At 41.2% G+C, this 25,984-nt stretch overlaps 1 protein-coding gene across 1 annotated transcript in view; it reads left to right on the forward strand.

Moving 5' to 3' along the window:
• Positions 1–25,984, forward strand: part of COL11A1 (collagen type XI alpha 1 chain) — a 528,076-nt gene that overhangs the window by 436,464 nt on the left and 65,628 nt on the right. The window contains exons 50-54 of the mRNA XM_033916645.1: positions 4,115–4,168; positions 10,429–10,536; positions 13,183–13,236; positions 17,447–17,500; positions 18,925–18,978. Of these exons, the coding sequence (XP_033772536.1) occupies positions 4,115–4,168; positions 10,429–10,536; positions 13,183–13,236; positions 17,447–17,500; positions 18,925–18,978 (324 nt within the window). The remainder of the gene's footprint in view (positions 1–4,114; positions 4,169–10,428; positions 10,537–13,182; positions 13,237–17,446; positions 17,501–18,924; positions 18,979–25,984) is intronic.

The following is a 25,984-nucleotide window of genomic DNA, read 5'->3' on the forward strand; positions in this document are numbered from 1 at the left end:
CACTAAGCAAACCGATCGTGTACCGATCGGTTTGTGAGCCCTTTGTGACCCGATTTCCCTCCAACCCAATTCACTAACCTGTGTACCGATCTGTTCCGTGCAGGCAAATGAGGGGAATTGGCATGCAAAGCAGGAAGGATGTGATTCACTAAACTTTCTTCTGGCACACCGACTGGCTGGCCGATCAAAAAACTAGCGGCTGGCGAGGACCAGTCGCTTGTGCTAAAACCTTGCTCTCTGCCCCGAGTCTCCTGCTCTGGCCGCCCTGCTCAGCCCTGATTCTCCTGCCTTTTTGCCCCGACTCTCCTGCTCTCTGCTGCCTTTCCCCGCAGTGCGAGCCCGTGGTTTCATAGTGGGGCTGCACTACGGGGAAGGGCGGCAGAGAGTAGGAGAGTCAGGGCTGAAAGAGCAGCGCTCGGCTGGAAGGGGCAGAGAGCAGATGGTCTTCTACTGTAGAAATTTACCTTCCTGGAGTCATAACCCTTTTATATTTTGGGAGAGCCAAGTTTAAATACAATTGAATCGATATAGATACTAATAGCTGCCTACCCTCTCCTAAAGTCACTAGTGAATCCAGCAGGGGCAATAAAAATAAAACAACCCGGAAAAAACGGACACCAAACCCATGCACAGACCATCTACAGGGAAAGCAGATGGTCTGCACATGCATAAGGATCGCACACTAGCGATCCATGCGGTCGGAGGGGGGCGTTCCTCCGATCGCCCTCATTTTAATTTTTTTGTTTCGTGAATTGGTCGGACCTGCACGGATCGGGCGCAGAGTGTCAGGTTAATAATAATAATAATAATAATAATTTTATTCTTATATACCGCCATACCCAGCAAGTTCTAGGCGGTTTACAATAAATTAGATTAGGATCCGCATAGACTTGTAGATTTACAACAAATTTATCGGATTTACAACAACTGTCGCCAAACTTGGCAGATGAAAAAGGGAAATTTACAACAAATTTAGCCAAATTCGTAGATGAAGAGGGCAGAATTACAACAAATTTATCGGATTTACAACGGATTGGTCAGACTTGGTGGATGAGGAAGGAAGTGGGTAGGAGAAGCAAATCAAACCCTAACTTTCAGTTAAGTAGGGAATTCATCATTATATTCCTATGTGCATCTTGGAGTTTAGCATACGCTTATCATTAGCACGGACTAAATCAGTTAGCACCCCTTGATGACTCCCCAACAAGTCCAATTTAAGCCAATTATGAGGTGGTAAGAGCCAATTTCACTGCTGATTAAGGCTATTAATTAAGTAAGGCACCTACATCAGCTAGGAATGCTGATGTAGGTGTAAAACTTTAGGTGGACTATATAGAATTCACTGGTAAAGGTGGGTTTGTCTGGCGAGTTGGTGTGGTTATGTGGTTTTAGTTTGATAATATTAGTGCTCTTGATGGTGTATAAGGAATGAAGAGATTTGTCAAAAAGGAAGGAGAAACCAAGGACAAAACTTGATGTTTGATAACTAGTGTTTTTAAAGTTATTGAATAGACATTGGTGAGCCAGTGTTCATCCAGGTAATGGGTTCTCATAGATGGAGGAACTTCCTAAGTCCAAATAGTAAATGAATGGCTATGTTCTGAAATTAGTTGCAACCTCTTGATTTGAAAGTACTGTATACCCAGGTATAATAAGTTACATTAATCAAGTTTAGGGACTACCAAAGCCAGCATGAATATGTTGGACAGACTACCCTAGGCTCGGCCTCTTTAACATACACAGTCTAAGGGTTAAAAAGAAACTAAAGTTAGAGTTTTATGAATGATCACACCAAGAATTTTAAAGGAATCATTCAAGGGCAAAGAAGTGCCTTTTATTCTTGGATCGGGAAAGAAGGGACATTGGTTGTTAGAGGGGAAAATAGCTTCTGATTTGACTTAGGGGTCCTTTTATCAAACCGCGCTAGTGGGGTTAGCGCGTCGGACATTTCATCACGCGCTAACCCCCGCGGCCGGCTAAAAAACTAACGCCTGCTCAATGCAGGCGTTATCAGCTAGCGCGCGGCAGGCGGTTTAACGCGCGGTATTACGTGCGTTAAACCCCTTCCACAGCTTGATAAAAGGACCCCTATATTAAATTTCAGGCCATTATCAAATAACCAATCAGTGAGCAAATCCAGAAGACCTTGGTAAATTAGAGTGGGAATCAAGAGGGAAAAAGGATCTGGATTTTGTCTGCATAAATATAAAAAGTGAGATCCAGGGACTAGAAATGACCAGATCTTTTTGGAATTCCCTTTGTTTTTCTCTCTCTCTAACCACCTGAACCATATATCGCTTTGTAATCCAATGTTCATAACTTTTTTGTAATCCGCCTTGAACCGCAAGGTAATGGCGGAATAGAAATCCCTAATGTAATGTAATGCAGATAAGAAGGGCAAAGTGTGCTAAGAACATGTTGAAAAGAATAGGGTCTAATATGGAACCCTGGGATACACTAAATGAAAGAGGTTTGATATGCTATAGCAGTAAACAATGCAAGATAGGACTTAAACCAGCAGCCGCCGCGGCCGACATCAACTTGTCTTGCCTTGTGAGGCCAGACCGTAAGCTGTGCATGCTCACTTCCTATGTGTGCTACAGCTCACGGAAAACGGACGCACGCATAGGAAGTGCGCATGCGCGGCTTACCTTTTATTATAATAGATTAATATATCACTTATGGCCTAAGTGGTTTACATTTAGGTACTGAAGCATTTTTCCCTATGGGCTCCTTTTACGAAGGCGTGTTAGGGCCATAACGTGCGGAATAGCGCACGCTAAATTGCCATGCGCACTAGCCGATACCGCCTCCTTTTGAGCAGGTGGTAGATTTTCGGCTAACGTGCGCTATAGCGCACGCTAATCCGGTGTGTACGCTAAAATTCTTAGCGCACCTTCGTAAAAGGAGCCCTATCTGTCCTGGTGGGCTCACACTCTTTCTAATGTACCTGGGGCAATGGGGGATTAAGTGACTTGTCCAGGGTCACAAGGAGCAGCATGGGATTTGAACCCACAACCTCATGGTGCTGAGGCTGTAGCTTTAACCACTGCACCACTTCACCACACACTTCCCGCATTATCTCATCAGTGATTAGTCATTTGTAGTTAGTGAGCCCAAAAGAGTTTCTCAGTGAAGGGATGCAAATGAGATCAGTCTTCTGAGGATGAAGAACATTTGTGGTGTTTAAGTAATCAGCTATTAAGCAAAAACACATTTTTCTACAATCTTAGATAGAAATGGAAGATTTGCAATTGGCCACTAGTCAATGAAGGATCTGCCTTAGGATCCTTAAGGTAAGGTCTTATGATAACTCATTTCTAAGAATTAGGGAACATAACCAAGTTCAGGCTAGTTGTTATCATGGAGTAGATAAAAGGTAATAAAAGGAACAGAAAACACTTAAGTAAATAGGCAGGTAGTGACTCAGTGACTGAAGAAGGCTTCAAGTAATTAATCACCTTGATATGATGAGATTGAGAGGGTTGGTTGAAGCCAGGGAATGAAGAAGTTGAAAGAGAGGATTGATCTGTGGATTGAGGGTTGGTAGATAAAGCACAGTTCAGAGTAAGAGGCATTAAAGTCGAGATTGCTACACATACACAGTGCTATACTAATACATCTCTGAAATAGTTCCTGATCTACAGAGCTTACAACCAACTGAAGAAAGACAAAGAGGAAAAAAAATATAAGAATTAAGCAAGTTTATTTATTAGGGGGATGTGCTTAAAAACAGCATGGTATGTATTGTCCAAGGAAAAAATATATATATTTTGACCTGGTTTCTATAAATGGTTCCTTAAGTTAGGCACCTAACTTAAGTTGAAAGCACCGTTTAAAGAAGAAAAAAAAATCATTTAAAAGAAAAAATGTAGGCACCACCAGAATCATACATATGGAGGTGCTTTAAGATGCCTTGCACCACTGTAGGTGTAGCTAATGCCAAAAGTGGCGTTAGTCATCATAAAGTGCCTAATGAAACAATACTCACTCATTTGACTGTAAAATGAATATACAATGATACTAAAAAAATATATAAATAAATAAAATAAGAAAATGAACTACTATCTATGCTTCCTTGTTCTGACTTTGATCTTTTTTTTTTTATTTATAGGGTGAACCAGGAGATGCTGGCAACCCAGGACCTCCCGGAGAAGCTGGCACATCTGTAAGTCTTTGATTCCCCTCTGCATCCAAGAAATAATTAAGCATTTTAGTTATGTAATTAAATTACTGATGTTTGTCTCAGGTGCTTCCTTGACATTGTCTTTGCTATAAACAATACCCAGTGTCAATGAAGCATGAAACTATTGCTTTAATTATAGTGCATATCTTGATCTGTAGTGTCTTGAAAGTGGAATAAAAAACTACCTGCTGGTATGTGTCCTCCCAAATCATTAATCATAAACATTGCTATGATTACAGTTCTTTTTCTAGATTTCTTCAGTTTGCTAAGCTATTTAAATAGATAGCTTAGCAAACTGAGAAAATCTAGAAAAAGAACTATAATCATGGCAATGTTTATGATTAATGATTTGGGAGGACACAAACCAGCAGGTAGTTTTTATTCCACTTTCAAGACACTTCAAATCATTCATTCAGAATTAAATCTTTCAGGGGTCAATATTGAATGTGGCTACCTGGTTGAATATCTGCTCTGACCATTATGGCACTGTAGTGCCAGGGCAATCAGGAGTAGTGCTGCCCGATTCAGGGGAAAAAAAATTTGACTCAATTGAATTCAGCCTATTGAATCGATTTTTTGATTTGATTCAATTCAATTTTCCAGCCTAATTGGGTGTTTTTTCAAACATCCTGGTGAGTTTATTTTATAACCTTTTCACCCCATTTGCCCTCTCCTACCCACACTGGTGCTGTGGTGTAAACAAAATAAACAAAAAACACTTTTCCTCTCTCTGTTAAATCCTAGCTCACGTTCACGATCTAACACCAGCTCAGGGAGGATACACATGTCAAATCTGACATATTGTAATCACAAAACAGAAAATAAAATTATTTTTTTCTTCCTTTTGTTGTCTGGTCATTATTCAAATCATGTTTGTCCCACGCTTTGGTTGTCTTCTGATAATTTGCTTGCCAGGGTCTCCTGCCCATTTGTCGTTTTCTTCTTTCTCGGCGCTAACCATCCATCTTCCATCTCTGTCCTCCCTTCTGTTTCCCTTCCCTCCCATGGAGGTCTGGCATCTTTCCTTTTCTTGGTCTCCATCCCCGCAGCCGCAGTGATGGACCCCACCATCCCCAGATCCACCATCTCTCCTTTTCTTAATTACCCTCTAAAACAGCAGCGGCAGTGGCAAGTCAGCAAGAAGTAGCGCTGCCGCTCCTGCTTTAGGGGGCGAGAAGGGAGGATTGGTTACCGAATTGGTGAGGCCAATTTTTTTTTATACACGAGTTGATTCGAATCAGTGAATCGATTTGAATTGGAAATCGGGCAGCACTAGTCAGGAGTAATGTTCCCTGTAATCTGATTGGGAGTCCTCTAACTGCATTGTTACTAGTGTGTGTAGGGGGAGGGGAGTAGAAAGGCACTTCAATATTGGCATATGGAGACAGACAAAGATCTCAATATGTATACTTTGGAGGAAAGGCTGTAGAGGGGAGCTATCATGGAGACATATAAATACCTATGTGGCATAAATGTGCATGAGTCGAGTCTCTTTCATTTGAAAGGAAGCTCTGGAATGAGAGGGTGATAGGTTCAGGAGTAATCTAAGGAAATACTTTTTTACAGAAAGGGTGGTAGATGCGTGGAACAGTCTCCTGGAAGAGGTGGTAGAGACAAAGGGCTCCTTTTATGAAGGTGTGTTAGTGGTTTAGCACATGTAATAGCGCGCGCTAAACTCCCAGACGCGCTAGCCACTACCGCCTCCTCTTGAGCAGGCAGTAGTTTTTCGGCCAGCGCGGGGGTTAGCGCGTGATTAAAAGTCACGCATGTTAACCCTGCTAGCATGCCTTCGTAAAAGGAACCCAAAGTCTTTGTCTGAATTCAAGAAAGTGTGGGTTAGGCACGTGGGATCTCTTAGAGACAGGAAGAGATAATGGTTACTGTGGATGGGCAGACTGGGTGAGCCATTTGGCCTTTATCTGCCATCATATTTCTATGTGTTTTCACATAGAAACATGGCAGGTTCTCTAGAGTCCTGCACAGTTTGCCTGTCCCTCCCTATTGAAAATGTGATATTGAAACAGTATCTCCCACTGGCAGATTTGTAGATGGAGGATTCCCACTCAACTTAGAGGAAATAGTGATCAGGAGTTTTGAAGGCACTTCCAGTATTAATTTGCAATACCTGGATAGCTACCGGGTTAACTTAGGAGAACACAAAATCCTGGTGGCCTCTCCAGATCTAGATATCCAGGCTCTAGCACTGAATATCCAGGTCTAATTTAGCTGGTAGAAGCCAAAATGTTTAAAGAAAAACTGACCGCCACCAACTGAATATTGACTGGTCAGTGACTAGCCAGATCACCCAGGGGGAGGATCAGTTGCACATTACTATGCTAGAAATATTTACTCTAGTTCCATTGGGGGTCAATTTTTCAAGAACCAATGAACAGAGTTGCACCAATGTACAAACTTGCACGGTCTGTGTCATATATATGATCATTCAGTTGAGGATGGACTGGAAGGGTTTAAATGAGCTGGAGTGAGCTTCGACGGAGATTCCAGTAGATGCACAATACTGGGCAGAGCTCTGGGTTTCTGACCCAGAAATATCTAAGAAAAAGAACAATTTAAATTAAATTATTGAGAGTGTATGCTTGGACAATCTGGATGGACCATTCAGGTCTCTATCTGCCTTTATTATGTAACTATGTAACAGAGAAGATAATTGGCTAATTTTCAGGCTAGGTTTCCAGCTGAAAATGTCCCTAGATATAGCCAATCATAATTTGACCAGTTTGATTTAGAATTGATATTTGCACAGCTGAGGTTGTCTACCTAAACTGCACTGCAAAGCAGAGATTACCAACTAAAATGTGTTGTTATATAGCTGCAGTAAAATAATGTAGTTTAGCACAGGTAACGCCTGCTGTAAACATAAATTTTCAGTGCTTCTGCCAGGAATATCACACATTCAAATCTGCTTTAAACCCTTTTTTCTCTTTAATAATGCATACAATTAATCTCCTGACCTTTTCCATTTCTCTTTCAGCTAGGACAATCTGTGTCAACAGTTATGATATTTATTACCTTCTCATCTTTCCTATGAATAAATGTAGTTCCTCTTACTCCCCTTTCTTTTTACCCTCTCCCTTTACTATTTTTTATCATTTGCTTTATTTTTCTTTTTTTTTCCCCCCTCTCTTTAATATTATTGTTGTAAACAGCCCAGATGTTCCCACGATGGGCAGCACATCAAGTCCAAAGAAACTTGATTCCTGGCTGAAATAAAACAGATAGGACTACTAATATTAAATAATCTGATTTTGGGCTGCATTAACTTACCCCCCCTCCCACCTTCCAACATTTCTAACAGCAAATCTCCCCAATCCCCAACACCTGATAATTAAATTCCTTCCTTGAACTCTCTCAGCATTAAAAGCCCCATCCTCCCAACCTCCAAGCTAGCCCACTATTCAAAGCTCCATCTCCATATCCCTCAAACCCTAGATGTTCAAAATTCTATTCCCCTGAATCTTCATGACTCAATGTCCTATCCTCCCATCCAATCCTTAAACACTCAAATGTTCAAAGTCCAATCTCCCCCACCGCTCAGACCCTCTTGACATCCCCACACCCATAAACCTCTCTATCACCTGCTGGGATTTTCCTGGTCAGTGAGATAGGAGTAATCTGAAGTTGCACCTCCCCCATCACTTATTAGGTTCAAAGTGGCACCAGCTAACGCCTTGAGATTACTTTACAGTGCTTCTACTAGGGTGTGCGCTCTTTGATCCTAGTAATAGTTTTGTGACCGCTTGTGGTCTACAGGGACCATTTTGATGCCACCAGACAACAAGGAAGGAGTTACTAGAGATTATTCCTCCCTCTTGTTAGCCTTCAGAGAACCCTACTGGTTGGTTCTGGTGGAACGGGGAAATGGAATTGGACTATCAGGGGGATATCAGGGATGAGATTGGACTACCAGTGGTGACCAGAGTGGTGCAAGTGAAGGCATTGTACCTTTAAGAGGCATCCCAAGAGCACCAGGCCATCTGTTGGTGTCCCATGCTCCTAATGAACATCAAAGGGCCTATTGCTAGTAACATAAACCCCTCACCTTTGATACTCCTGGCAAAAAGCACAAATTTCCTTTCCCCTGATTCTCCCAATGCAAAGCAAAAACCCTTCCATCCCCAAGTCCCTATCATGGATTTTTTCTAGTGGCTAGTAGATGTAAATACCTTATTTAGTAAATTTACCCTTAGCCAGGGCTTCTTTTGAGGGGATACTCAGGAGTACTGAGTACTGGCACCTTTTCTATTGCTTGATAAAATTACCCAAGTATTTTTTTTTTTTTAAGCCTCAGGTTCTGTACACTCAGTACTGCCTTTCGTGGATTCTGTGGTTGGTTGTAGGGGCCTGTCTATTGTGGGATGGGTCCCTCAGTGATCATCTGAAGAATGGCCTGGTATTTGCTAGAAAAAATGCACTGCCTCTAATAATATCCTGAGACTACCACAAGGAGTCAACTAGTGCCATTTTGAATCTGAGCACTTGTAGGAACAACTGAGGATTTGGCTGAGAGAGAGAAAGATTGAAGATGGTGGGACTTGATAACCAGCCTCTCATTCTTTTCCCCTAGTCAATTTCCAACATTCTCAGTCTCTCTCCCTCAGCCAGTTACTAGCAGTCTCTCTCACTCCTTTCTCTTTTTCTCTCTGCCTACCTCCAGCTAATCCCTATCATCAGTGCCTCTTCCTTTTCTCACATATTGATGCTGCATTGTTGTTTACAGGCCCTCCAGGCTGATGCTATTTGTGATTCTCCTGTTTATAGTCTCTGAGGCTGCCTCTAATTGCACCCCCACTGCTAGCCCCACCACCTATCTGATCCTATTTTCAGCCTATGAAGCCAATTCTAATCCCATCCCAATAGCTGCTGCATCTTCTGGCCCCTACAGCCCCTGATGCTTTACTGTCATCTCTACAGCCACTTCTGATTCCAACTCTTCATCAGTTTCTGTATTCTGCTCACATGAATTGCAACAACATGAAAATATTTTGATCTTCTCTGTGTCTTGAAGAATCCCTGTAACAATCTCTTAGACCCACAGGAGTCCTCAAACCACAAGTTAGAAACCACTGCTCTAGAATCTAATAGATCCTGGATTTTTATTTATTTATTTATTTTTTGTGTGTGTGAGAGGGGAGGTGCAAAGCTCACACCCGAACATTGTTTCTCCACCGGTTAGAGGTTGTAAATTTAAAAGTCATCACCAATATCTTTTCTCACATCAAGCGGCACTATGGAGTAAAGATCTAGAACAATTACTCGTGCCTACTACTTATAGGAAATTCAGGAAACACCTAAAAACACATCTGTTCCTGAAATACTTAGGAAACCAACCTATACAATCTTAGCCCTCAACAAACGATCCCTAGATCACTAAGTCTGTATTTTGTTTATTCCATTCAATCTGTAACATTTCTAATCATTGTAAACCCCATAGAACTTCACGGTCCTGTGGTATATAAATTGTTGTTGTTATTATTATTATTATTGTTATTAAAGAAAGATACCAAACAGTGAATCAGATTTTCATTCATTATGGCTTCTTAATTTTTTAAGATATTCCTGGAAATTTTTAATGTTAAAGTTAAAGGCCAAAGATAAGATGAGCAGAGAAGCTCAGAAGCAACCCATATTTTTATAAGATAAATATAGCATTTATAGTTTAGTGTAATAAGCATATTTCAAATATATTGGTCATGTTTTGAATGTGTTACCTTGTAGGATTTTTTTAAAGACCATAACAGAATTAACACACATGCAATTGAAACATGCCTCAAAAGCAAAATAAACTTCTTTGCCCTTTAAGAGATCTGATTTACAGACTAACCAATTTTCAATGTGGATTATATTTTATGTAATACTTTGCATTCCTGTACTCTACCCTTATTTTCCACTGGGGAAAACTACTGTCTTCATAAAATTAATCTTCAGGAAGCTTTAAATCCATAATGTCACGTGATGATGCCTTTAGGAAAGTTCAACTAGAGTTAGCAACCTAGGTCAACAAAGAATTGCTAGACACTCGTTGAATTAAAATGGAAATATGAAAGATCAGGTTACTTTAGAGGGAAACCTATGGGCTTGGAATTCCAAAGAACTCAAGGAAAGCTGCCAGTCTTTGTAAAAGGAGTAATTCAAGCTTTAAATGTGCCATGACGTTCTGTCATGTGTTCTGTGATTGAATAGCTTTAGTTTGCATTCATCTATTAACACATCTCTTTTTCCAGGGGCCCAAAGGTGAAAGGGGAGAAAAAGGTGAAGCAGGTCCGCATGGTGCTGCTGGACCTCCAGGTGGTAAGGGACCATCAGGAGAAGATGGCCCAAAAGGAAACCCAGTAAGTGATCCTAAAAAACTTACATAGAAGGGCAAAGTTATTCTTCAAATCACACAAGATTTGAATTGGTTGAATCAGCACACTATGAAAGACAAGCTAGTTAGCATTAGATTCAATAAATAGTGCCAAAATTTGGGCACCACAAAAAATGAGTGCTGAGGCCCTGATTCTACAAAAAGTGCCTATCAATAGGTGCCTAGATCAGGGAGCCAACTGAGCTAGGTGCCTAACAAATTTTTTAAAATTTGTTTAATTGGTGTTGCTAATTGAAAGTACCATTAAAAAGCCATAAAAAACCCAAACGAATTAGCCGGTAGGTACCTAACTCGGCAAGCATCTACACCAAAGTACCTACACAGAAAGTATGTATAGTTAGGGGTGGAGCTTGGGTGTGAATTGAGTTAGGCACTGGTAGGCGTCTACCTTAGGTGCCGGTATATTATGCCAAAAAAAACCACCTAGCTTAATATACTGGTGCCTAACATTATGACGCTTACTCATGCCTATGTCAATTTAGGCGCCACTAAGTGTGATTCTACAAACATGATTGACATGGAATAGGTGCCACTTTTCTTGGCACCTACTAAGATGAGGCACCATTTAAAGAATCTGGCCCTGAGTGCTTTCTATAAAAGGTGCCAATGCCATCAGTTCAGTTCTCGCGAGACTCGCAAGTCCCGCAAGAACTGATGGCATCGGCAAGCAGGAAGCAGCGTGGGGCCAGGATGGCGATAGAAACGATCTCTCCTGCCCTGCACCGCTGGCCGTGATTCGAGGCGGCAACGATTCAGGCCGTCCAATGAGGGAGGTAAGGTGGGGGGGATGATTGTTAAAACTTGTATAGGCCGCCTCAGTTTTGCAAGCCGCACCCACTGGGCCAGCTTGCAAAACCAATATATAGGCTATGGCCTATATATGGGGAAATGCAGTACTTGCAACTAATTTAGGCACAGATCTCCTGCATTCTGTAATACTGCAAGCATCTATATTGAACAGCTTGGCCTGCCCATTCCCCTCTAAAGGTCATGCCCACTTTTCACAGAAAAAATTTATGCAAGATGTGCATGTAAATTCAAATTGTTACAATTAGTGCCAAAAATTGATTGTTGGTGCCCAGTTATTGGTTCGAATTGATTCATTACTGAATTACATCGTTTGCACAAATTAGACACATGCCCACATTTTTGTGTGCGATTTGGGAGCGCCTTTTATAGAATTGGGGGGAATTTCCAGTATACAGTGTATAAACTCCCAATGAGGCTTATGCACTAATTAATGTATTTAGTTTACAAATGCTTGTGTGTAAAAAAGCATACAAAATACCCTGAAACACTCCAAAAATGGTAAGAAATAAGGATTTTACCCTTTTCATATGCTGCCACATTTGAAAACAATGCAAGCTTGCCATATCTTAAATAATCAAATTTTGTATATATTCCATTTTGCATGAAATGTTCTTTCATAATACTGAGTTGCTGGGAATCAAGATTAACTTATTTTATTTTTATTATTATTTTTAAATATATAGAGACATATCTATAGTCATAAAAAGATTATGCACTGCTGTTCATTTCTCTTTAAAACTTTTTCAAACACTGGCACACAGGTCAGTTTTTACAAAATAAATAGCTACATCTCAGTGACATGTAGTTATCTTTTTTGCCAGTTTCTATGAAGCAGGACAGTTCCAACCATTAAGTAAGACCAGGATGTTACCCAGAGCAGCAGATTGCAGCTGAAATCAAAGCAAAACAATAGATCATAACATCCACAACAATTCAAAGAAACATCAGTAAACTCTTTAACCAGCTTTTTTGATAGAATGCTTGATTGCTGAGCTTTATTATCATAGTTTGATGGGTGAGAGGGCTGCAGGCTAAGGGCCTGAAAGTTAATTTTGGGGAAAGGGGAGGGATATAAGACTAAAGGTTCGCCAAGGGTGCTCACTACACTGGTATTGACTCTGCCCCAGATCTATTTTGGTAATGAAAGGGTATTACCAAGCTCATTTTCTTCTGTAGCAAACATTTGTAAGATGGGACTGCTAATCCTTAGGAAACTCCACTGAATAGTAGATCAACCTCTAAAAGAAAGATAATGTGCTGAATTAGCAGGTCAAAATCAAGCCCATAAATATATATGTCAGTATGTAGTACAAAGCTGAGATCTTTAGTATGACTGCTACTGCTACTACCGTGTGGTGTATTGGTTAGAGCCACAGCCTCAGCACCCTGAGGTTGTGGGTTCAGATCCTACACTGTTCCTTGTGACCATGGGCAAATCACTTAATCCCCCCATTGCCCCAGGTACATTAGATAGATTGTGAGCCCCCTGGATCAGACAGGGAAAATGCTTGAGTAACTGAATGTAAACCACTTAGACTATAAGTGGTATATAAATACTAACAATAAATAAATAAATAAATACTTAACATTTCTATAGCACTGCTAGACATATGTAGTGCTGTGCATTAAACATGTAAGAGAAAATTCTTGCTCAGTGGAGCTCACAATCTAATTAAAATAGACGAACAGGACAAATCTGCCCAAAAGATATTAAATCCTAACCAAGAAATGCCCACAATGGCTTTATTATATCTCCAGATGACCTGTAAAATCATTTTTTTTTCTTTTCTGCATTCGTTAGGGTCCTGTTGGTTTCCCTGGAGATCCTGGTCCTCCTGGTGAGCCTGGAACTGCTGTAAGTATGCAACCAACATTTATGAAAACAAAGTTTCATTATTTCAAGCGTAACTTAGGGGGCCTTTTTACCAAGCCGTGGTAAGCACTAACACGTGCTTACTTCAGCTTAAAATGGTATACCATCAGGCACTGCTGGCATGCTAAAAAATAATATTAATTTTTTTCACCACAGGGGCATATCTGGAGGGTTCTGAGAGTGAGCATGTCTGTACTAATCTGTTAATACATCAACATTACTGCAAGCTAACTGATTATTGCAAGATTAGCATGTGAGTCTTTAGTGCCTAAAATATAGGAATTCGGTAAGATCCGGATTCTCGAACCTATGCCAATTTTCAAGGCACCAGAAGACTCCCATACCTCTATTTAAAACACTATCCAAACAGCTTTTTTTAACTGAGATTTGAGACGCTTAGCAATCCCTAAAAGATCAGCACCGGAAGCGTGTCTATGTAGATGCTTTAGGCTGCTGATAATAAAAGTAGGCATGGTCAACACTGGAAGTGGCATTGGGTGGCTTAAAGCACCCATGTAGGCGTGATTCATTCGAAGATAGGTGCTGGATATACAGGCCTGGAAAACCTTGGCCTACATTTCTGGTGCCTATCTTTCACGGCGGTGTGATTATGAAACCAGTGCCGATGTGTAATTGACACGCGATTGGCCAGTTCGAGAATCCGGGCTTAAGAGCTAAAGTACTAATTTTTTGTTAATGGCCACATGCTAATGGCAACATTGGTATATCAAGTGATAATGTAATATGTTGTGTTCATATTTTAATATACACTTGATGTATATGTTAAAATGAATAAAGATTTGGAAAAAAAAAAAAGAAAAGAAAATGGAAAATTAGCCATTTCTTGGTTGCTAGCAGAAAGTGGCCCTAGAACGTGGAAAAGGCCCACGTAAAGTTGTGCTAAGGCCAATTTTTGTTGCAGCTTAGTAGAAGGACCCCTTAGTATGCCTGATACTTTATTTTATTTGACCTGGTTATTTCAACTCATAAAATTCTACAACATTAAACATTAAGAAGAAGTGTTTTCTCCTGAGCTGGGCCAATGGATGGAACATGCTTCCAGTGTATCTTCGACAACAGAAAGATTTCTGTCAATTTATGAAAATGTTGACGTGACATATTTTTTGCCAGATGAAATATGCCCCTTAATGATGCATCTTTGTTTTTGAAAGACTAATGTGTTGAAGTTCTCATTGATATATGTTACACTGACAGTTTTGCAGTATGCATGCATGAGTGTTTTCTACTTTTTTATTGTTTTAAATTATGTATGTGATGTTTGATCTGCCTTGTATAAAGTTGGAATATAAATAATAAACTGTAAACTATTTAGCTTACCCCATACAAGCTCCTGCCTGGTTAAATTGCCTGGGTGGGGCTATCTGCTGATATTCAGCAGCATTTAAGCAGATAGTGCCACTGATGATCAGAATAGTGAAGTTTCTGGAATTCAGTGTATTACAAGATTCAAGGCAACATGGATTCATTAGAGTCAGGTCTTGTCAGATAAATCTGATCAATTTCTTTGACTGGGTAACCAGAGAATTAGATAGAGGGAGCAGGGCAGGATTAACCAATAGGCCTAGTAGGCACATGCCTAGGGCCCGAAATGTTCAGGGGGGCCCGATGAAGGAGGGCATCAACATTGTTTTTTCCAAATGGCGATGGGCCTCTCCAGCATCGATCGGCAACGCGGCCCCTCCCCCCCCCATCGACAGAAAGTAAGACAAGCAAGCAATGCGGGTAAGAAAGGCAATGGGAACTGTAATTGTGCAAGCGGTGCTGCTTGCCCAAAGCTTCCCTCTGACGCAGCTTCCTGTTTCCGCCTGGGCACATGGTGGGGTGGGGCGGGGCAGGGGGCCCAGTGTACTTGTGTGCCTTGGGGCCCTCGATGAATTAATCCTGCCCTGAGAGGGAGTACACTAGAGGTGGTATGGGCCCCAAAGTGATGGACTGGGTCAGAAGGGCTTTAAGGTAAGATTTGCCTCTTTGTGGATTATACCAAAATCTGCAAAAGAGCAGACACCTCTGATAATGCGGATAGCATGAGGAAGGACCTAGCGAAGCTCAAAGAATGGCCTGAAATTTGGCAGATAAGATTTATTGCTACAAAATGCAAGGTCGTGCATTTAGACTGCAAAACCCAGAGGGAACAGTACAGTTTAGAAGGTGAAGAACTTTTGTGCATGAAAGAGGAGCTGGGCTTGGGTGTGATAATATGTGACGATCGTAAGGTGGCCAAACAGGTTTAAAAGGTGACGGTGAAAGCTAGAAAGATGCTTGGGTGCATAAGGAAAGGAATGGCCAGTAGGAAAAAGAGGTATTGATGCTCTAGTATAAGACTCTGGTGAGACCTCATGTAGAATATTGTATACAATTTTGGGGTTTGTACCTTCAAAAAGATATAAACAGGATGGAATTGGTCCAGAAGAAGGCTACTACTGATATAGGCACCTAACTTAATTGATTAATAGGCCAAATCGACACCAATAATTGGCAATTAAAACCTCATAATTGATGTTAATTGGAGTTAATTAAATGTTAACCATACAACTTGGTAGGCGCATACCACAAAATGGTATGCGTCTAGGCCAAAGCGCTAACTTAAAAGTGGGCATGGTTGGGGGCAGATCATTTAGCATGTTTTCATGTTAAGGATCTGTTTTTGACTTAGATGTCGTGTGCACCATTTACGCACACACATTTATGCGTGATTCTATACGGTGCTCCTAACTTTTATATAATCACGCTTAACACCACACTAGTGAATGGCGATATATAGAATCGGGTACTACCGTATTTTCACGCATATAATGCGTGCGTTATACACGATTTTTACAAACCGTGCATAACCTTGCGTGTTATACGCGTGAGCGCGTTTTACAACTTTTTTTTTACATAGTTCCCCCCCCTGATGTCCGATTCACCCCCCCCCTGCAGGAGCGCTCGCGCCCCCATCCCAAAGGACCGCTCTCACGCACTCCCACCCGCACCCCCACCCCCACCCCGAAGAACCGCTCGCACCCCCACAGCCTCCCGACCCCCCCCCCCATCATGTAGAAGCTCCTACCGTTGTCCTTCTGCTTCCTCTTGGTGGTCCCGGCCCTTCTGTGAGCCCTGCGTCTGCGCTGCTTCCTCTTCCGGCGGTTCCGCCCTTTCTCTGATGTCAGAGAAAGGGCGGGACTGCCGGAAGAGGAAGCAGTGCAGACGCAGGGCTCACAGAAGGGCCGGGACCGGCAAGAGGAAGCAGCAGGACAACGGTAGGAGCTTCTACATGATGGGGGGAGGTCGGGAGGCTGTGGGGGTGCGAGCGGTCCTTCGGGGTGGGGGTGGGGGTGCGGGTGGGAGTGCGTGCGAGCGGTCCTTCGGTGTGGGGGGTCGAGCGGTCCTGCGGGGGGGTGAATCGGACGTCGGGGGGGGCATCAGGCTTTCAGGGTGGGGACAGGACTTCAAGGGGGAGAGGAGAGTCGGGGCGGGCGAAAGGAGAGTCGGGGTGGCCAGAGGAGAGTCGGGGCGGGCGAAAGGAGTGTCGGGCGGTGACGGGAGAGTCGGGGCGGCATGCGCGGTATACGGGTGTGTGCGGTATATAAAAATTTATTTACATAAATTACAGTTACCCGTGCGCTATACCCGTGTGCGCGTTTTACACGGGTGCGCGGTATATGAGTGAAAATACGGTAATTGCTTAAGCTATGTAGTGGAGTCAGAATAGAGTCAGCACTTAACTGGTTAAGGGGGGAATTAATCAATATAAGCTGTTGTTAAGACAGGTTATTTTACCACAGGTTCCCATTTTATCCAATGAGTCTTTGTGCTAAAATAGCATAACTTGTGGCAAAATACCTAATCTTAACAGTAGCACACATTGATGAATTCCCTCCTAAATGCTGATATTCAGCCCATAAATGGTTAAGTTACCTGACCAAATAGAACCACATCAATAGCAATCCTTTCTGTGGCTGGTTTAACTTAACCAGTTAAGTGTCAGTCGTCCAAACATACCTGGATATTCAATGCAGGTGCCCAGACATGGCCCAGCATTGAATATCCAGGCATAAAGCTGGCAGAAGTGACAAAATAAAATCACTGACCATTGGAGGTGGAATATTTATCCCTAAATTTATAACGTTAGAAGAATAACTTCCATAATGGATTGATATAACTTTTACCCTTTTTTCTTTATCACACTTAGGGTCAAGATGGTGGCTCAGGTGACAAAGGTGAGGATGGTGAACCTGGACAACAAGTGAGTAAAATAGCCTCATGTGTGCATATCTGTGTGCATAATCGTTCTAGTTAAATTAAATGTGTGACACTTTACAACAAAGCTAAGTATGCAATAGCAACCCACTGCAGTATTCAGTGGTGTTGACTAGGACAATTTGTAGCAGACTTAAAAGCTATTTGCCTGTAGCTTAAGGAGCTAATCTTGGGTTTATTAACAATTGCAATCTTGTAAACTTGAAATCTTACAAATTGAAGCTAATTATGGAAACCTTTGCTAGAGTGCAATATGGCATTTTTTGCTACTATCTTGATTAGAAATAAGATAAGTCATAAAAGAAATGATAGAAAGAAAAGCAACTGTCCAATAGTAGCAAATATTAAACTTAATATGGGAGTCACCAGTTATAACTTATGCTTCCATAATTATATTGGGCCCAATATTGAGCCCGTGGCAATCAGTGTTTTGTTAACCATTGGCAGCTTTATCCCTGAATATTCAATGCCGGGCCATGTCCGAGCTCTGACTTTTAATAACACATGTACACACCCACACAAAATTTGGCCAGTTAAGTGTTTTTATGTGGTCCTACTTATGTTGTTATCTTAGCAGATTAAATGTTGAAAATCAGCACTTAATCAGTTAAGTGCCAACTCCTCCCCCAGAATGCATCAAAAATAGCCAGTTTTGGCTTGGGCGCTAACCGGGCATTTTCAGCAGCACCATTTAGTTAAGTGCCGCTTAAAATTCCAGGTTAACCCTGGACAGGTGATTTAAATGGCCAGGAGTCTCTCCGAGCTATTTCAATCATTTTGGATATCGACCCCATCATTTATTGCAAATATTTTGCAGGGGTTGTAAAAGCTCCCATCCCAAGTTAATGATTAGTCCAGTTTTTGGAGTATAAAAGTCATGAGAATATATTGCATTCTGCGGTCAAGCTTCAAATTGTGCAGCCAAATGAAAAATCTGTAGGTGGTTTCTACCCGCCAACTTTGCACCAGTTTTAGAAAGGGAAAAATGTTTCATTGGAAACGTACCAAGATAAAAGTACATGTACAAATTTGTACATTCTATTGTGTGGGTTCCTTTCCCAGGTAAAATTATAAGCATGATTTTGGAAATACAGAAGTTTGCATGTGTGTTTATTCCATTCTCTAACCCTGCCCCAGGTAAGCCTCCATATACATGTGGTAGCAATACGCATATAAGTTTCATGAACAAGGATGGGAATTTTCAGAATGTCAGTTTTGAGGTCTATGTGTAAAAATGCCTTTTAAAATTCCTATGTATATGTTTGTGACATATGAAAAATGTAAAGAAAAGACAATTTCATAATGTTATGCGGCACTCAAATTTGGCTTATGTAATTCAAGGAAATAGTTATGTACAAATATGAAATGTCATTTTTAATGTTAAAATAAAAAAAATGTCAATGATTTCAGGGTCCTCCTGGTCCTTCTGGAGAAGCTGGTCCACCTGGTCCCCCAGGCAAGAGGGTAAGTTATTCATTTGTGCCTATTTTCATGCTTTTGTAAATTGTTAGAGAAGAAAAAAAGCACAAAGTGCCTTCAAGACATAAAGGAAGCTCACTTTATTAGGACATGACATGGGTCGTGTTTTGGTAAATACGCCTAAATTTTTTTAAATTTGTGATATTTTTTAGGAGTTTTAGAAGTATTTTTGAAGTTTTTCTATATAAAAGTTTTTCTATATAAAAGTTTTTCTATATAGAAAAACTTCAAAAATACTTCTAAAACTCCAAAAAAAATCACAAATTAAAAAAAAATTTAAAGAACCGGAAAAAAGAATGTAGGCCAATGAGGATTATGAACACCGGTATTCTCACTGGATACTAAGCATTATCAGGAGTGGAGGATGTATACCTGAGGCCACATTCGGTTATATAAAATACATCATAAGAGCATGTTGAAAGTTTGTAAGCACACTGGTAGGAGAGTTAAATATTCTGGAAGTTGGGTGATATATTTGATATTTTTGGTGTTGAATCCCCAACTATAAAAGTATAGTTATAAATAGTGCCATCTCTAGTGTAATTGCTAGATTGTACATGGCATTTATAGCCCAAAATTATGCAAATGGTAGCTCCAAAATAGAAAATGATATTTTAAATAAATAGTTTCTTTTTGCATTAAAACATGCAATTAAACCACCATAACTACCTAGGAGTTACCACTACAAAGAGCTCATTTTCAGAACTTAAATTAAAAAAATACCTTTAGAGGAGTGAAGGCAAGGGTGTCAACCATTAAGCTCATAGGCTGTTTCTGGCTTGCTGAGTCTCTCATTTGGCTTGGCTTAGCCTTCATCCATCCTGTTGGGGATCAAAGAAGGAGGAAACAATGACTGCAGTGATCAGTAGCAATCCAAGTCATGAATATGGAAGTGTTACTGTGATCATTTCTAGCAAGTGAGAAAATACAACCAAAGAGAGAGGAAGAAGAAAGTGCCATGGAGTAATTGTATTAGCTCCCACTGCGGCCAGGGTTTGCAGGAGGGTTAGCGGGATGCTGAAATGGTAAACAGCTGATGAGAGAGAGAGCTGATGCTGCAGCAAACAAGAACCCACAACAATGAAAAGATTAAATACATTTCATAAGGTCTAGAAGGAAATGAAAAGCCAACATGGGACCAATGTAAAAACAGATATATGCGCTAAGGGATAGTTGGAGAGAGAAGTAGAATGTGATATGTGACGGAAAGGCAAGTGACTGAGATGAGTTGTTTGGGGAGCAAAACTTAGTGACAGAAGCTGAGATTGTAGAGATAAGCACGAAAGGACGAGGTGAGTGAGGAGAGGGCACAAATGCTTCAGTGTGGGGAGAGAGTGGGTGAGAGGACTGAATATGCTGTGGGATATGACTAGGGATATCATAGGTGCTATGGGATGTATTCAGGATCAAAAGGGCTGTAGGGTTGAGTGGACTATCCCTTCTTCTCACAATACAGGATCCCTTGCCTCCAAACCTACCACCTAAGATTTCTTCTCCTTTCCCTATTCTGAGTTCCTCTCTCTCACCATCTCCCATCTATTCCCTTCTATTCTATATCCTCCTTTCTCTTTCCTACTGAAGGGGGAAGTTATCAGTGTGAGCTACTATTAACCAAGTTATTTTACTGTTAATGTGGGTTATTAGTAACAAGGTCTTGGTGCATTAAATGAGACCTGTGCTAAGGTAGCATAAGTTAGTGTTGAAAGGACACATCTTAACAGTAGCCCAGGTTGATTCCATCCTTCCACCACATAAAGGACCAAATAAATTATCTGGATACAAAAGAAATGCCATAAAATTATTTTAATGAAGAAGCAAAGCATGCATATAATTTAATATTCAAATATGTACAAATTTGCAGTCGGCCTGTTTAACATTCATTATTTTTATATTTATATTTTGACCTGATGTGGAAACAAATTTGACCCCCTTGGAATTAACGTATAATAAAGTTCTTAAAATTAACTCTTGCATATTGATCTTTCAATGTTTCTAAAGTTACATAAAAAATTACAAAATATAAGAAGTTCTATCAAAAAAGGAAAGATGATATAAAAATACAGCAACAGTTATCACATTTCAGAGACTTCATGCGTTCTATGAATTAATTTATTTTTAGCATTTATCATTCATGAGATATACAGCCTGTTTTACAAAGCCACGCTAGCGGTTGACGCGTAGCAACAGCCCCGAAGCCCTTTAAATCTTTATGGGCTTCAGGCTGTTACCGCGCAGCAGCCGCTAGCGTGGCTTTGCAAAACAGGCCCGTAGATTCCTTGTACATATTCTAAATCTCTGGTGAATCTTGATGAAATACCCAAACATAACCATCATCAACCCAGGCTCACTCTTATCCCTTATAAAATGACATAATATATAATCGATACACAGGTACTGCTTGATCAAGTGAAAATACAAAATATTGTAGTTTTATTATGACTTAACAAGGGAATCTAGTCCAGATACCCAAGCCTTCCTATCTGTTTCCTAGCTCCGCCCTTTACCAGAAAGGTAGGAGGAAGGCGAAGAATCAAACAAGGGGTATGAGTAAGATACGAGTTGCCCCCAAATCATTGATTCACCTCATGCAAGCAAGCAAGATCAAAACTCTCTTCTGGAGACAGCTTTTTGCCAGATGATACTAGTCAGCCTGTCCCATTCAAACAAGATCATCGATCCTTCAAATAATAATAGACTGTAACTGCGTCATGGATTAATAGTCAGGACAAGAGAGCAAACAGAGTTCTTCATGCTAGAGAACTTACAGTTGTCTGGATTCTCCACCATTCGGGGTGATTCATACCTTCCTCATGATTACCTCCAAATTCTACTGAGAAATTCAATTCCACTAAAAATAATTGTATAAGACAAAAATGGCATATTCTATCCAAATAGTCCATCAAGTAAATACAATTTATCACAGTTTGCAAACTATTAATATGGTTAAAAATACTATCCTCAACAATGCATAAGCAAAATGTATCAAAACTTACCTAGCCTAAAATGTCTTCAGAGCAAGATTTCTTTAAATTGAGCCAATAATCTGACAGGGAGAGAAGACAATATGCAATGACTCCAGCAAGGGACATAAAAAGAAAAGCCCAGAGCACTATCAGAACCCCTTAGTTTATCCTCCCCACTTCTCCTCATCCCTTCAAAGTGTACTTCCATGTCCCCTTGACCTAGTCTTGACCTTTACTCAGGTTTGATGGATTGCCAGTTGGGTAGATGCATATAGAGGCTACTAGAGGAGCACTAGATGATCCTGAAACTTAGACATGACCTTCTCCCTGTGTGGTAGTCAACATGGACGTATGTCCCCAGATACTGAACTACTGGCCTCATGATCTCTGGTCATGGGTATCTGTTCCCTTAGGCCAGGGGTGTCAAAGTCCCTCCTCGAGGGCCACAATCCAGTCAGGTTTTCAGGATTTCCCCAATGAATATGCATGAGATCTATTAGCATACAATGAAAGCAGTGCATGCAAACGGATCTCATGCATATTCATTGGGGAAATCCTGAAAACCCAACTAGATTGCGGCCCTCGAGGAGGGACTTTAACTCCCCTGCCTTAGGCTATCTGTACATGAGCAACCCTTTTAATTATGCTATCCGTACATAGAGCACAGCATGATCCTTTTATGGTTACTGTTAGCACAGATGGTATGTTATAGTTCTAGTCTACACTAATAAGTTAAATAAATCATTTCAACTAAGTTATTGTTTTCAAAATATGTCTTCTTTGTGTTATAAATATAGAAGCAAATTTGCACATCAATGCTATATTTCCTGTAGACCATGGATTGATCATATCGTTCTACTACATTGTGTCTGAAAAATCTCACAAGGCTATATGTTATCACTGTCATTAATCAGGACCTGTAAACTAACAATACTATCACAAAACTGTGCTAGAGTCATCAATTTTTAGGTCTGCCTCAGTTTTTACATCTTTTAGAATAAATTACATCTTTAAGCTGAAGGCTGTTTAACAAAATACAGTAAATTGGTCTCTTTAATAGGCTTGGATAAACTTGACATGCTTAATAGGTTGTTATTGTTGTTTTTTTGCCCATAACACAATCAACTCTTAGCTCCACCAAATAGAAGCAAATCTATAATGGTGTAAATGATCACTGTGACTTAGTGATCCGATTACTAAAGCTGCAGTTTGGCTTCATTTACGATCATCAATTTGCATGTATGTCATATACCAAATTGCAACTTCCTACTTAAAAGCAGTTTACATTGGGCACCAAATTAAAAGTAAGTCTAATTTGTGTGAGTTTACTTAGATAAAATCATGAGAAAAATAGTAAAACATGGGCTTCTGAAAGTTTAATCTTTGCTGCTTTTTGTTGTATAACTACGCATGATCATTGATATGGAATCCAGTTTCTCATTAAGGAACTCTCAGCAGCTTTGCTCTGCTTTATATGCACTGGGAAAGGGAAGGGCTGCCATTTTGGAGTGGCGGACCTTCGAGCAGGAGGGTTCTGGGCATCCCTCCTGCTGTCATCATTAATTTAGAGGTATGGGGGAGGTTCAAGGGTTGGGGGGGTGGTTTGGGGTGGGGGGCGGCAGAGGGGTATGCAGTGGAAGAAAATAGTGGAAATCCCTTCTGCTGATTTTTGGTAAAATGGGGAAGGGGAGGGAAGGGGTCGGTTTAGGGGTCCTGCAGGGGGTCAAATCTGCAGGAAAGTTCACAGCAGCAGGAGAGAGTTGTCATCTCTCCTGCCGATTTTTATTGAAGTGCAAGTGAGGCTGTTTAGCTGGTGCGAGGGGGGGTTGCGAATGAGCAACGTTCCTGCCTCTATTTTGGTTACGGGTGGCGAGGGGACTGTCATCGGGGGGGGGGAGGGAAGGAGCAACTCTTTTTTTTTTTTAATGGGGCAGATATTGTTCTTGTGTAAAGCACCTCTGAGGTTAGGTGCAGTTTATAGAATAGGTCTAAGTTACGTCCTTTTTGGCACCAATTTTTTAGGCATTATATACAGAATATGGCCCTATGGGGTCAATATTTAGCTTATGGCAGTGAGGCCCAGATTCTATAACCAGCGGCAATTTTTTAGGCACTGGTAGGTGCCCAAGCTCAGTAAAATACAACATTTAAACAATATTTGGTGCTTACTAGCACTTAAAAATTCAGTACCGGAATTGTGCCTGGCCTACATTTCGGGCTCCTACCTATATCGGATGCTGTCCCATGATTGACACATGATTGGTGGCTGTTTTTAAAGTGGCCACTGACAACAATGTAGGTTGCAGAATCCGGGCCATGGCAAGCTGCTTCCAGCCATGGGCTGAACTAACCCTGGATATTGTCACAACCCCAGCCTTAAGACTAGGGTTGTGCCAGGTCTATCTCCTCCAAATCCAAGCCTTACTCTAAAAGGGCTAATCAGAGAGACAGGCTAAACTCAGACAAACAGATAGGGTCAGAGTTCCTATCAAACCATCAGGTTACAGAATCCTGGGGAGGGGAAGATGAGTGGGAGAACAGCCTGGAGCAGCGGGAGGTGCCTTACACAAAAGGACAGCCTAAGAGTCAGGCTCAGAGCTCAGCTAATGAACCACTGCTGGGGCCAATTAAGGCTAAACAGAAAACTCAGCAGAAGCAGCAGGTTGTTCCTCCCCCTCACAGGTTAGGGCGTGTCCAGCTCAGGGCTTTAGAGGCTATGCTTAGGAAGAACAAGGCAGTCTACCCTGGGTCAGCCCAGGAAGGAGGCTCGAGGGACTGGGCTCCTGAATCCCCACAGAATCAGGACATTGAAATGGCAGATGTAACCACTGTCCCTGAGGCAAACCAGCCAGCCAGCCAAGACGCCATAGAACCTATGGATACTTCCCTGGAACCAGAGGAAATACACATGGATCAAAGTTAAGTTGGATTTCCTTGCTGTTTGTTTGCTTTTGGAATCTAGTTTTCTTTTAGGGCTGTCTGGAAGCACAAGGCAAGTGCAGACAGCGTGAGCAGTGCTGGGCTCACTGCTGCAGCTGTGCCTTATTGTGGGGACAGAGAAGAAAGTGTTTATTTTGAACATTTTGACTTTTGCCTTTTTCTATTTTGAGAGGGCTTTGTGAATGACTGTGTGAAAGGGGTAGTAGCGTGGGGAGAATCCACGTAAGATCCTCAGGGTGGGATTGTGGGGCCAATTCTTTGGCAATCTTTAAATAAAGTGGATTCAGCTACTCCCCTCCCCCACCAACTACCTGTTAAGTTGGCTGGGGTAGGCCTGCTAAAAACCAGGCCTAGGCAGCCCGTTCTGAGAGTGTTTAAAACACGGCGAATGACCAGTGTAAAGGCTGGGTAATTCCTGTAGCCTTAATTTGACCTTGTGACTGTGGGACTGACAGGGCAAGGCTACACTAGAACCATTTGAACTTACCTGCAAGAAAGGTGTGGGCTGTATTTTTTACAAGTCCCAATTTTCTGTTTATATTTGATTTTTGAGTTCAAAACTTGAACTGTGGCACTTTTGCTATTTGCAGAACTGTGATAAGCAATAAAGTTGGACACCAGTTCTTTTGGAAAAGCTTTATTGTTCCTGACATTTGGGTTATTTTTTTTATTATTATTATATTCATAAGAACCAGCAGGACCTTCAACATCCTTTGAAGGCACAACAAGTTCGGTGTTTTCTGAGTCCTGGTCGGTGGCCATTTGCAAAACCCGGCACCGGCAGGCTCACAATTGGTATCAGGAGTGGGATCTTTAGTGCCTCCTGCTGGACATTATAAGGAACTTTGTTGAAAAAAAAAAAAAAAATGTCAGGAACAATAAAGCTTTTCCAAAAGAACTGGTGTCCAACTTTATTGCTTATCACAGTTCTGCAAATAGCAAAAGTGCCACAGTTCAAGTTTTGAACTCAAAAATCAAATATAAACAGAAAATTGGGACTTGTAAAAAATACAGCCCACACCTTTCTTGCAGGTAAGTTCAAATGGTTCTAGTGTAGCCTTGCCCTGTCAGTCCCACAGTCACAAGGG

This window comes from Geotrypetes seraphini, chromosome 12, assembly GCF_902459505.1.
Source record: "Geotrypetes seraphini chromosome 12, aGeoSer1.1, whole genome shotgun sequence".
Lineage (NCBI taxonomy): Eukaryota > Metazoa > Chordata > Amphibia > Gymnophiona > Dermophiidae > Geotrypetes > Geotrypetes seraphini.